The 13,401-nt window shown below is 43.6% G+C and overlaps 1 protein-coding gene across 12 annotated transcripts in view; it reads left to right on the top strand.

The window, feature by feature from the left end:
• The window catches only part of LOC136753018 (pleckstrin homology-like domain family B member 1), a 95,434-nt gene that overhangs the window by 61,683 nt on the left and 20,350 nt on the right, over nucleotides 1-13,401 (top strand). For 11 of the 12 annotated variants that reach the window (XM_066708796.1, XM_066708815.1, XM_066708850.1 and 8 more), the window contains 4 exons: nucleotides 6,534-6,776; nucleotides 7,349-7,495; nucleotides 7,718-7,855; nucleotides 12,567-12,695. In XM_066708796.1, the coding sequence (XP_066564893.1) occupies nucleotides 6,534-6,776; nucleotides 7,349-7,495; nucleotides 7,718-7,855; nucleotides 12,567-12,695 (657 nt within the window). The remainder of the gene's footprint in view (nucleotides 1-6,533; nucleotides 6,777-7,348; nucleotides 7,496-7,717; nucleotides 7,856-12,566; nucleotides 12,696-13,401) is intronic. The other variant, XM_066708845.1, reaches the window with a different exon arrangement.

The raw sequence follows: 13,401 nt of genomic DNA, 5'->3' as shown, positions 1-13,401 counted from the left end.
TCCCAGACCAAGTCTTCTACTTGTTTTTTTTGATTGCAGGATATTATCCACTGCCCCCAACCCACTTTCCTACTTAAAATCATGAATAAATCAGGCCCAGTGACATCTACTGGATAGATGCTAAATAAATATTCACATAAATAAATTACAAGTGAGTCTCTGTTGCAATCTGCTGGAAAGATCTGTGGTCTTTACTTTAACTGGGAACAGAATCCAACCAATGTAACTATCTTTTTTAGAATCAAATTTGCTTTTATACACTTTGGTATCAGACCCTGTGGAATCCATTTATATTTTGAGGCCACAACCACACGGTTATGTGCTGTGATGTATCCATGAGGGACAGTTTCTTACAGTTTATTTATACATTGCTGTGCTGTGAGCAGCTATACATTCAAAGCAATCAATGCTCTCAACTGGCTTTGCAAGTGAACCTTTAAAATAGGGATGACATTCATTCAGTCCAACCCCATGAAAAAATGTCTGAAAAGTGTTCTTTAATTTGCTGTTAATCTATCCAAGTTATATACAATTTAGCAGGTAAACTAATTCCCTGTCAACGCTGGAAACAAGTTTCATTTTAACTAAACAAAATTTGTTCATAAAACATTGTTTTAACATTACAGCAAATGTTTTATTTTTCTTCAAAACAGTAGCCATCATTTAAATCAGTTTCACTGTGATAAAAGTGTTACAGATTAATTTTTTAATTTTTAATTTTCTGTATAGACTGACTTGGTTATCATGCGCTGATGACAACTGCCCTTATGGTTATCGTGCTTAATATTATATTACGGAAAAAGCAGACACTGGAACTTGTATTATATCCTTTGAGTGGAATAATTTGTATAAAAAGGTTGTGGCCCTGTTTGGATTATGTATTAAAATCAGAATAAATAATTAATAATAATTCCTCAACAAGGCAAACTACACATATGGCTATGAGCCACAGACTTGTTTTTAATTTTGGCACAGTAAAATGATTGAGGTCTTAAAGCAACCAAAGACAAATCAAAGGTGCCATTTTGAATTCACACGCCCTCTGCTTATCAGATATTAGTTTCTGTACTTCTGTACATGGAGCTATTTAGCCCGTCTGCACTAGACTTGTTTTTCTGTCTGGGGAACTGTGTCAGAGAGGTTTTGTCATGGCATCACCCTACTCCACAGACCATACCTCATCGCAGGTTATTTTAGGGAATAGTGGTTTTGCTCACCCATGTCTTTACCCTGTGAAGTGCTGTGTTGGCAGTTCAGAGAGGTGTAAAAGTCGACTGGAGGGAATATGATTGGATTGAGATGTTTGTGGTTCTTTCTACCATTATTTCTTCCCACCATTTACCATTTAGGCTACACACTGCTTTGCAGCATAAGCAGCTGTAATGTTACTCAGTCTATTTTTTATTATCTTGCTATGCCTTTCTTTTAATGGATACCTTTTGTGTTCATGCCTCAAGCAAGAATACTTGGTCGCTCTTCCAGAGAGCTTAACAACCAGTCAAACAATTTAATCAAAGAATCTTTGAAAGCTGGCTGTGTTCCCCTTTTTTTTTTGGTTCTGATCTGTAATGGCGTGTGCTGAACCGCATGTAACAGTGCACAGTGCAGTAACGCTGTGTGTAAGATTTTAAAGATCCTAATTTACCAAAGCCTGATTATGCCTTGGCCTGTAATGTGCAGAGGTCGGAGCTCTCTGAAAGAACAAAGCCCTTGTCCATTCTGCCTTTTTAAAAATAGACTTTGATTTTAATTAGATCATTCTAATATTATTTATAGGAGTATGAGTGTGTTTTAAAGTGCAATTCTGCTGTGTTGCCTAAAAAACACTTGGAAATTGAGACTTGGCTCTTAAATGCTTTCACGGGTAAACAAATATCTTAAAGTTAATTGACCCATTAGTAAACATTCCCCTAGCCCTTCCGGAATGACGGAGAACAGGAAATACACGTAAAAGGCAAAGAATGTTGGCTGCTAAAATCCTGGCAGGTGGAAGGTTTATTATTTTGGAGATAAAGGTGCAATAAAGTACCCCTCTCTCTTATTCTCCGTCAGAGGCACGGTGCCTGATTTCAGACAGGTTGGCAGTGGGAAGCGGTGTGAAGGGTGGGTCTAATGCAAACTAGTGTGTTTATTCATCTGTATGTGTGAGTGAGAGAGTGTGTGCGCGTGTGTTTGTGTGGTTAGCCTGCCTTTGTGCATGTGCAGTTGTCTAAGCAAGAGGCCAAAGTCCTTCCAAACCTCACTTTGTTTAACATCTGTGAGACGGAATGCGTGTAAGTATGGAATTATTTTGTCTGTTTTGGGTTCAATATATGGACGTGAATATATCCTGCTTTGTGTGTGTGTTTTTCTCCGCTTTTCTTTGAAGTGTATTATAAGAGGGAGGCAGAGCTCCTCTCTGGCTCTTTATAAATTCTGTTTGTCTGTAGGATGTCAGCAGTCGAGCTCTTAAATTCAATGAGTTACTGAAAAGCAGGCAATTGGGCATGTTCTGGATTAGTGGTCCCATGTTAATTAACTGCAAACTGTTAAAGAGATTTTCAGAAACTGTTGTTACTGTAACAAGTGACAGGGCTTGTTTGTTTGTTTCTGTTGCTTCTACAAGTTATACTAGAAACAATTTGCATATTTAAAATAAAAAAGTATGTTCTGCCATCTGAAAGGCTGTGTGTTTGGGGCTGCAGTGGTTAAAGGACGTGGGCTGCAGCGCGGAAAGCAATGGGTGTGAGTTTTTTTTTTTTTTTCTCGGTTACTTGATGTTTTCATTGGAACCATAAAAAGAAACTAATGACCAGGCATGTAAGTTTCTCCTTCACGATCAAAGGGTTGGAGCTGCAAGATACGGTTTGAGTGATATGAATCCTCCTCTGGGCCCAACTGGCTGTGCTGGTTTGTTTGTCTGTGGATTACAGTCAAAATTGTTTGTTTCCCTTCCTCTGTCAGCTGTTCCTCTGCCCCTGGGGACACTTCTAATGAGATTTCCTTACAGTTCCTTGAATCCTGGAGCTCTTGAACACTAGGCACTGCTCTGCAAATGTCTCACAACAGATTGGAAACTTGAGGAAAGGAGGGTCCCCCAGGATTGTGTGTGTTCAATAAGGTTTTAATTTTTTTAATAGGTTTGAAATTTGTTTTGCATCAAAAATATATCTTCTCAGAAGGGAAACACTTTTAAGTTAAAATTATTATATAAATAAATAAACCCAAGCGTGAACTGTCATGTCCTGTCACACTGGATACCTTAATGTTCTGCCTATTAGATGCTTCCTCTCTGATTTACACCCAGTTCTCTGACATTCAAAGGGATCAGTTTGCAGGGACAACAGTGCTAAAACAATTCTGGAGCCGCCTTTTTGTCTGGTAGCAAATAAAATATTCAGAGGATTGTGTTTCTCCTATTTATATAGTGTACAGGTTTGCTATTTAGGGAAATGATTTTCCATAGATACGTGGTGGCGCTGGTTCAGTTTGAATCTGTTGAGGGACTTATGAAGGAAAGTGTTTGGTGACAGTATGAAGAAACCGTCTCTCAGTTCAGACTGACTGGCTCTGTCGAGGAGCAGCTCATGCGAAGTGAAGAGCTGAAACCCATGGAGACTGGAGTCTTTTGTTTATGCATCTTTGTGGCGGAGACTCAGACATGTAATTTCTGTAGCCTGGGGGGTCGTGCCGTGTTAGATCCTGCAACAGAATCTGATGAAAGGAGGGATTTGATGACTGGATGGAGGACTTTGTTTCAGAAATCAGACTTCAAAGGCAAATGATGGTTGCAGTGCAGGATTGCAGTGAATCAATTGACCTGTAGTTAGGGTGCCAGGCTGTAATGTGCTCAGAAGCTCAGTGTTTGGCCTTCTAGTGCTCAGTAGGTCAATGTCTTTGTTGTGCTCATGTATTTTTGTTTGAGACTGCTGCAGAGATCGGTATTGCTTATTTTTACAGTAATACAGGGCTACAGTATGGAAGAACTGTTTACGTTGAGTCTGTTGTACTGCTTTGACGTTCATTGCCAGTTTTGAAACATAGTAGTGATACTACTTTTCCTTTCAAATTAATGGGTGTAATTATTATAGAATGGTGCTAGGAAGGGACTGTTTTAAATTGCACTCTATTTCGTCCTTGTGGCTTTTCATGAAGGAAAAGAAACTGACACTCTCTGGCTTTTGTGATCAATTAGAATTTGCAGATTTTTCTTTTTTAATCCTTTTTGCACCACTGCTGGATTAACTGTATTTTACTGATGTGTGACCCTCTTTTGTTTTGCCCGACGTGAGCGCGGTGTGTCACTCCTGCCCTCCACTCTGATGTCATGAGTCACACAGCACAGAGACGTATAATTGCAGGGCCGGCTGACTGCGATCAGGAATTTCCCCCTCACACACAGGCATGGGCAGAACTGAGACTTAATCACTGTGTAAATACACGGGCCCAGCCTTCCAGGTGTCTGATAGCCTCGACACAGAAACACAGATGAGCACAGAAATAATACTCGGTAGACCAGAAAAAATATATCCAGCAAAGATGTGGTTCTCATTAGAAACAGTTTAAAAGAGCACTGGGAGGATTTACGATTTTGTTTCAGTAATTTGATTTATGGACTGCATATAGTTTTTATTTAATTTAACTTAATTGCTTCATAAGCATTTTGTTTTGTTTTTTATTGTTTTATTATATCATAATACAGAATTGTGGTTTGCTCCAGCTTTGTAATTTGAATACAAAATGAATGGGGCTGTTAAAAGTGATAATTATAAGGCTTTGTATTGTCCCAATTTTTGATTTTTATGGTAATTTTAAATCCCAGGCCTCATCTTTCTTATTTGAGCAGGCCTATTTAAATGTGTGCCTGCTGGGTTATGGTTTTAGAATGTTTAAATTATCTGCATGTTTCTATCCGTATAGGTTATTTAAGGCGAAGGCCTCCACAGAGCAATGCCCTGAGATTCGGAGCATTTCTTGTACACCACAATAAGGATTTATAACATAATAAAACAACAATAGTTGTTAATACCACTACAAACATTTTGACCTAATCAGAAACGGAAAGAAGAATGCCTTCCATTTTTAGCTGGCAGTCAAATAGTTGGGGTCTCCTGTGGGCTTCAGAGCGGAGCCACATCATCTGCTGGTGAGAGGCGAGAGGGGCAACAGTTGGCACAGGGGGTTGAAAGGTCCGCAGGAGGTCAGAGTGCACTGTCTTCCCATTGAGCTGTGATGGCAGGGCACTGAGGATGGGCAGCTGCCGCTATTCAGAACGGCGACATCTGTGAGAGTCAGAATGGGGGCTGAAGACCAGCAAGCCAGTTGATCAAGTCATTTGCAAATGTCTTTGTTTTGAGGGAGAGAAGTATAAATTTACAGCACTATGTTTTTTTTAAATGGGGGTGGGATGGGAATGGCTTTGTGTGTTCCCCCATGAGCAAACAATAAAGATTTAAGCTGGCTTCAAGCCTTTCTGTCTTTACCTTCTGGTCATGCAGTGCATCTCCTCTGAAGACATGTACAGATATGTATTTTGCCTGCCTTAGGCTATGAACTGGTTTAGCAGTTAGACCTCAAGGTACTGGTGTGTATCAGTAAACCACTGCTCAGCTTGACACAACTCGTCCATCTTATCTGTGCAAGTGTAATGCGACTCATTTGGGAGACCCGGGCTTAACGCTGTACTGTGCTGGAGTCGCCGTGGTGCGGAGCGCTCGGAGGAGCTCCAGTGGTGCACGATTCGAATCTCGGGTGGGGAGCTCCGATCTGTACCGGCTGCATAGAGCAGTGGAGGAGCAGAGGTTGTCCGAGCCTGGATGAGGGTTCTGTCACAGAGGGGCAAGAGGAAGCCCCTGCACATGGGTTTCGCAGCATGAGACGGAGCATAGCGTGAGCCACAGAAACCTTTTATGAGCATCAACCCATTTTTAGGTGTGCAGGTTCATCCTGTGTGGGGTGATAATGCAGGGACAGAAATATAACCACCATTGAACAACAGTGAGAGCCATTCCAGAACGTGGAAGCTTGCGTGTCTTGGCAAAGAGCAGGTGCTGGGTGTCTGCGTCTTTGTTGGTTTATTTTAAGAACGTTTGCATTGAGAGACATCAGGAGTTAAAATAACGTTAACCTGCAACAAAATATGAAATGACTTAGTGGTCCACAGTGGGAATACTATTTCCTCCGTAATGTGAGTGTGTGTGTATTTTAGCTGCATTACACAGTGCTGCCCTTGTGCTCAGTAAACAGCCTGTCCCTGTTGCACAGGGCGGAAGAGAAAGTTGATAAAGACTGGATCCCACACTGATAACTCTGATTCTAAACAGGAAAAACGTAATGGATTGAACTCAGCTGCTTCTTAACAAAACTGTTTATTTCCATGCACCACTTTCTTCTGTGGAAAATAAAACAACATGAGCATATTTACTGTATCGCAGTTGTCTTTTTTTTTTTTTTTTTTTCCTAAGCTATTTTGATGAACATAAGCACCTTTGGGTTCCCTGGTGGGCTCCTTCCTGAGTTTGCTAACCATGCTGTCGGGGCGTTTCCTTCTCTAGGAACGCCAGCGCCTGGAGACCATCCTGAACCTGTGCGCGGAGTACAACAAGGGGGACGTAGCTCCCGGGGCTGAGATTGGCAGGATGGGTTTCCCTGGCATTGGGCCAGGCGATGGAAGTGGCAGACGACCGTCCATGGACACAGGGGGCTCTATGGCACACCGCGGGGCACACAGACAGAGAGAGAGCGATGAGGAGAACCTGAAAGAGGAGTGCAGCAGCACGGAGAGCACGCACCAAGAGGTTAGACCCTTTTTCATTTCAGCTGTCCGTGCCGATGATTAGTTTTGTTCCCTGTGAAATTATTTAGTCCAGCACTTTCTGTTTGAGGAATTGTTTTTGTTGCACAAACAGGTTAACCTTTACCACACACAGTGGTGAAAAGCCTCTGGGAGTCCCCAAATTTAATTGGGATGAAATTTGCAGAAAAAAATGCTTCCAGTGTAGAAGTAAATTCCTTAGTGTTTCTTGTGTGTTTCCTCAACCCCTTATTACAGGCAATCTGTTAGTAAATACATGGTTATTTTTTCATTTGTTTGCATATGTACGGATTAAATAAATAGCAAAGTAACAGGAGTGTTGCAGACCACCCAGAGTGTGTATCCTTCCCCTCACCCTCACCCCATCCCAATGTGGGCCCTGAGACTAGCATTAAGCCTGTTCTGCCGATAAAAACAAAATACAATCCATAACATTATTAAACGGTTCCACAGGAGATTTTTGAATGAACCTTTAGACTTTGGTCACTCCTGTGCCGAAGGCCTGTTCCACCCGAGTCCAGGTCCTCTCTCTCACTCTTCCTCTCTGTCCCACAGCACGAAGACACCTTGGGGGGCGGAAGTGCTGGCAGGCAGGAGCTGGGTTACCTGGAGGAGGAGCGGGTTCGGATTCTGGCCCGGGTGGATGAACTCAAGACGCGCATCACCGAGCTGGAGCAGCAGCTGCAGGAGTCCAAACAAGAGGTTAGAGCAGCATATTGTGAACTCACTGCTTCCTTACCTCCCTCCATTTACTTTTCTTAAGGTTGTATTAAGATTAAACCCTACAGAGCTATGTGTCCCTTTGGTGGCTTGTCGACGGTGAAACGCAGAGCCCTGTGGAACACCAGGCAACGGACCCCAGGGATATCACAGACTTGGTACAATCGGGGGTTGTGTTTGACAAGTGCTCTCCCCCCTTCGCAGGCGGAGATGGAGCGCGCTCTACTGCACGGGGAGCGGCAGGCGGAGCTGGAGCAGATGGAGGCGGAGCAGGACATCATCCAGCAGCTACAGCACAAACTGAGCGAGCTGGAGAGTGCCATCCAGAGGGAGAAAGACAAGGTACCCCTCTCGCAGGGATGCGGACACGCCACCACACCGCACTGTCCTCCTTGGGCCTGGGCACAAGTTCAGCCCTGCTTCTTCACTGCATCCACACACACCTGAATTCCCAAACAACAGCGACAGGGCATGTCCACATCCCCCTCCCACCTCTCCAAGCAGCGCACAAACAAGCTTTTCCCTCAGTGATGCTGAACCTTCTGCTCTTCAGCTCTTACACCTTACACAGACAGGCACAAGCACTGCACAGCCATCACCCCAGTAGCTGCATGGAAGACATCACAATGGCATCACCAGTAGTTTATCTCTCCAGACACTCACTTCCTGCTTTCATGAATCTGTTCCTCAACGTCACACTCTTTGAACGTGCAAGGTAATCATCTGCATTCGTCTCCCGAAGAGAAACGTATGTACCTTTAGTTTGGGAGAGCAGTAATGTGGTAGTGAAAATGTTATATCTGTGTAGCTGTCTGTGGTATGTAGGATATGGATGTTTTCATACAGTTTACAGCAGTGAGAACTGGTCTGTCTTTAAGGCAAACAAATGGGGCACTGGTGAATATATCCTTTGTCCCAAGCAATTAAATCTGTAGCAGAAAATATATACCCTGTGATCGAATATGGAGGCATGGTTTCACAAACACACTTGGTTAGCAGAGCTCCTGTGGTGAGTGCCAAGAGAAGAGGGGCTCTTTCTTAATCCTGTCAGCTCCCATGGTGCTTTTAGCTCAAATCATTCAATACTTTATTTGGGAAAGTCAACTCCCCTTGGAGTTTTGAACTAAAGCTCTGAGTTGGATATTAATGGGGTATACATTATTTCCTTTGGGGTATTTTCCTTTCAGAGAAATATGTTCCAAATGACACCCTTCTCATGAGAAAAATGTCATAGTCTCCTTGTGCTTGTTCTGCCAGTGGTTTGGCACAAATGTGGAAATGTATGACAAAGTTGGAGTTGGAGGAGTCCAGATCCATTTATTGGGAAACCAGAGAAGTGTGAATGAATTGCCAGCCATGTATGGACTCCCAATGTAATGTGGTATTGGCAGGAGAGTGGATCATTCTTTGTGGGGTTTGGTGGGTTGCAGGGGTGTGTAGGAGGATACAGGGCTGGCTGCATCCTCTGCTGGCTCTGGGAGACCCCTGTGTAGATAGACATCATACATGGACATTCCCCAATCTCTGCTCACCACTCACTCCCTCGCACAGCACTTTCACTTGCATGTCCACTGTAGACAGGAGAATTGCAATACATTTTTCATTTACTTGTCATTCACCTCCTTCTGTTCTGAGATTTTTCTGCAGATTTTCAGTTCTCTGACACTCAACATGTCGATTTTCCATGGTCCATCCCTGCGAGGGACTGTGGTGTGTTCGTCTGTGTGTGTGAGGGTGGTGGTGGTGGTGGTGGTGTTTTAGATAGCTAGCTCTGGAATCTATTGGTGTCTGTCAGTCCCTCACTGTTTGCTCTGAAGCTGAAGTCCCCAGAGTTCCCAGCCCCTGCAGCTCGACTGTGTATCACAACAGTTTTCATAGCTGGAAATGAGCCTCAATGGACTGAACAGCCTCTACTGGTTTCTGACATTTCTTAAGGCATGGCATTAACAAGATGGCACCTAAGACTGTGCAACCAAAGTTACTTTGGTCACCTCATATAACAAGTATACCTTGGTACTGTTTCAGTGATTCATTTGAGCAGCATACATCTTGTAATGGACTTTTATATACTGCAAAGAACTTGGAACAGTACTGTATCGGGAATTTTTCCCTGCTTCATTTTATGAATTTGTTTCCATTTGGGTTTTCAAACGAGGTGAGTAGTATCGCACTGTCCAACATGGCAGCAACCCCAGCTGGGGTTGCGTAGGGGAGTCTAGCAGGGTGGGCATGTGGGGGGGTTGGGGCAGTGTCGGGGCGGTCTGTTTTGGGTTGAAGGGACAGCCGGTGCACGAGTCGATCGGGGATCCTTTCATTTCCACCTCTCTTTTCTGGTCTTCTGTGCTTCTGGTCAGGGCTTCTCTGCCGCTTGACTCCACTAACACTGTATTAACCCCCTAATCTGCTCTCACTGCTTCAGCCAGCTCCAGCTGCAGACATAGGACCTTCTTTCTTTCCCACATATACTTGTTTATTTTATTGTATTTTGTTTTTTTGTATTTGATTTGGGCAACATCCCACAACTTACATTTTAGTGGGACAGCTTTACAGAAACTGGCACAGATGCATTTTGGTCTGTAACTGGTTTACAGCATAGTTTAAAAGGATGAAGTCACAGCAATCCCCAATGTGAACCAAACTTGAGGGGGGCGTGCTGGGAGGAACGGGTGGCAGCGAGCACTGGCCATGGCAGTTCTCTAACTTGGGCAGTGACTTAGATCAGTGGCATGAGTGGGCAAGATGAAAGGGAGCCCTGTTAACATCTAATTAGGAAATCAGAAATTGAACTGTTGGGGCAGCATTGCAATGCATGTGAGAATGTCTGGGGTCCTTAAATACTCGTGTCATGTCAGTGCTGTGCATTAACAGTGTGTCCCTCCCTCTCGTGGCTTGCTTCTCTGGGTTTGGTGGGGGAGCTTTCTGACTAGGGTGTGCCCGAGGGACTGGGTGGGTAGCTTTGTAGAAGTAACGCTGATTTTTAGGGGGGCTCTGGCTTTTTAGTCTTGCTGGAGACCAGTCCAATCCAGTTTTATGTCTGTGTCTCCATATGCATCTTCATGCCTTTCAATGCCTGGTGCTGAAAGAGGCATTGGGCAATATTCATGATGGGTAAAGCCCTTAATTGAATTTGAAATTTGTCCTTCATTTTAAGTGCCAGAAAGAAACGCCCTTATTGACTTTATCCTCATAGATGATATAGGGGAGCTCAGGGGGATGTTCTCTGTGCTAAGAGACATTAGTTTCTTTTAAGCACAACCATGGAGCCATAGACAGACTAATGAAACTAGCTGGAAACAATGCAGTATGTCTGAAGCCCGAGTTGAGCTCGATGCTACAGACTCGAGCAGCAGGATGTTAGGCTTCTGCACAGACAGTTGAGAGTTGCAAAAGAAGGAAATATAATGTGTCTGATGTGGGGGAAGGGAGAGAAGGTCCTTGGCAGCCTGGGGGATGCAAGAGAGAGTGTGAGTGGGTCTGTGGCTTCTGCCTAAGGTGAAACATGCCAAAAACTCCTAACTGAAGCCCAAACCAACAAATAAACATGCAACTGTGATAATACCTTCTCACAGAAATGTTTTTTTTTTTTCCCTCACTTTGCCATTGTTCATATGCAGCGGTGTAGCCAGAGCAAGGTGTGATTAAAAATGTTGAGGTCACTTCCACCCCACACTGCTTTCTACCCCCCCACCCATACCCCGCCTTTGCCCTCTGCCACCTTCCTACACCTCAGCAGAAGAGGATAGCTAAAGTTCAGCTCCTGACCCTCTTTAAATCCTTAAGATCATATTCAGGACCAATAGGTAACTGAGATATGGGGCTAAGAATGCACAGGCTTTAAATGGTGGTGCTTCGCACGATGAGCAAAAGATTGCTTTTGTGTCAACACATCTCATCTCCTCGCTAAAATCACTCCCCCACTGCTTGCACATTGCTAAGTGGTTCTTTAATGACCAACACAAATCAATTTACCACATGTACCAGTGCATGCTCTGCCTGAAGTTCTCTCAATAATAACACAAGCAGATGTTATCGATTATTTTGCTAAGTTTTAAACAAAGCAGCCCACTGGTGCTGTCTCAAGTGTTACAGCACTTATTATATTTGTGTCTTGCATCTCATAAATCACCTTGTATTGAGACTCGCACTGAAGCCTCAAGATTGTTATAAATCTTCATCCTGGCTGGCATAGGCAACAAAACGGGATTAATGGTATTCAGCCGCCCAGACAGGAATCTGTCAAGGTTTTCTGACAACAGCAAGTCAATGCACCAAGTGTACGTCTTCTGGAATTATAACCCATAATCAATTAGAGTGCAAATACATAAAATGTGTATGGATTAATGTTTACATCACACACAAATGCATTCTGTCATTTTGATTTGAATGCGTATTTTGAGCTGTATAAATATAGATCTTGATAAATTAGGTGTCCAAAATCAACATCTATCAGTTTTGTACAACATCTCTTTATTACAATATTAAAATTTAAATGTCTAAACTGTACATCTCTGCACCACATGAAGCATGAATACAGAACTGTGTAGATGCTCTGAATTCAGACATGTGCACACTATAAAGAGTATAAAGTATCTGATCTGCTTAAATTAGAGAAATCTTGCACGTTACTCACAAACACAACGCCATTGATCGTAACCAGGCACAGTGATTGTATCAGACCCAAAATAGTAATTTTGATGGTATGGAATTACAGTTCAGCCATGAAAACGAGTGTGCCGTTTCATGTTGTTGCATAAGGCAGTGCCTTGTGTCTTACTGAACGACGCTTACGCATTCCCCGCAGAGAAATGCCAAGGAATGAGAAGTCTGTTCCGGCCATAGAGGCTCCTGGTCCCAAATTCATGATAGTGCCTAAAATATAGAATCAAATAAAATGGGGAAGATTCATCTAAACGCTCCCCCCTCCACCTTCTCTCTGGCTTATCCACTGTCGTGATCTCTAACCTTTAGAGCTTTTGCATGGCGTGGATTTGAGCAGTGTGTTTTTTTTTTCTCTCTCTCTCTTTTCCTCCCCGGATCGTATGTGTTTTTTTAGGAAAGGGCAAATGTTGACGCCGAGCGCGCGGCCCTGGAGAGGCTCCAGGATGCATACAATGAGTTGAAGAGCCAGCTGCATAACTGCCCTGAGTCACTGAGGGAGCAGTTACAGGAGCAGCTCAAAAGGGTCAGTCCTTCACAGACTACAGAACCAGAAGCAGAGTTACGGCAGCAACACCCGCATCTGTCCCACACCACCCAGCCTCCTCTCCTGCCCTCTGCACACCACAGAGTCCCGCAGCCCGGCGGCTTCGGCTCTTTCCCACTCCACGCTTCCAGAGGAATTCCCAGCAGTAGATGACATGGATATTTCTAACATCTTTTATGTCCTGCCAATAACCAGATATTAAGTACAGAGAATTAGTGTCCAGCAGAACTGTGAATATATATAGTTTTCTACACCGCACCAGAAAATTATGCAAGGAATGTAGTGCTGGGTGCACTGATTGTGCTTGTTTGTTCAAAATGGCAGTTCTATTTTTCAAATAAATGAATCCCTTTGATATTGCTAATGATCTTCCCCCCCTAATGGGAATTTGATCCTAAGAGAACAATAGCATTCCTAATTCTACCCAACCTGTCCGTGTTACATATAGCACATGGCATTCTCCGTTAAGAAGTGGCACCTTTAAGAAATTACAAACGCCCCATTTAAATCAAACATAGCGAGAGTTAAAAGTATCATGACCGCTTCCACAACACAGTAATAGGCTACTGCTGGGTTTTCTCTGACTGCTCCCCCTCCCTCTCCAATCTGTAATGTTCCTGTCTCCTTCGTCGCTTAAGAACAAAGGTGGGGTTGAAGGTCATTCAGGCTGCTCGTGGGTAAGGTG

This window comes from Amia ocellicauda, chromosome 1, assembly GCF_036373705.1.
Source record: "Amia ocellicauda isolate fAmiCal2 chromosome 1, fAmiCal2.hap1, whole genome shotgun sequence".
Lineage (NCBI taxonomy): Eukaryota > Metazoa > Chordata > Actinopteri > Amiiformes > Amiidae > Amia > Amia ocellicauda.
The sequence above is the reverse complement of the archived record's forward strand: the minus strand, read 5'-3'. Positions and strand labels throughout refer to the sequence as shown.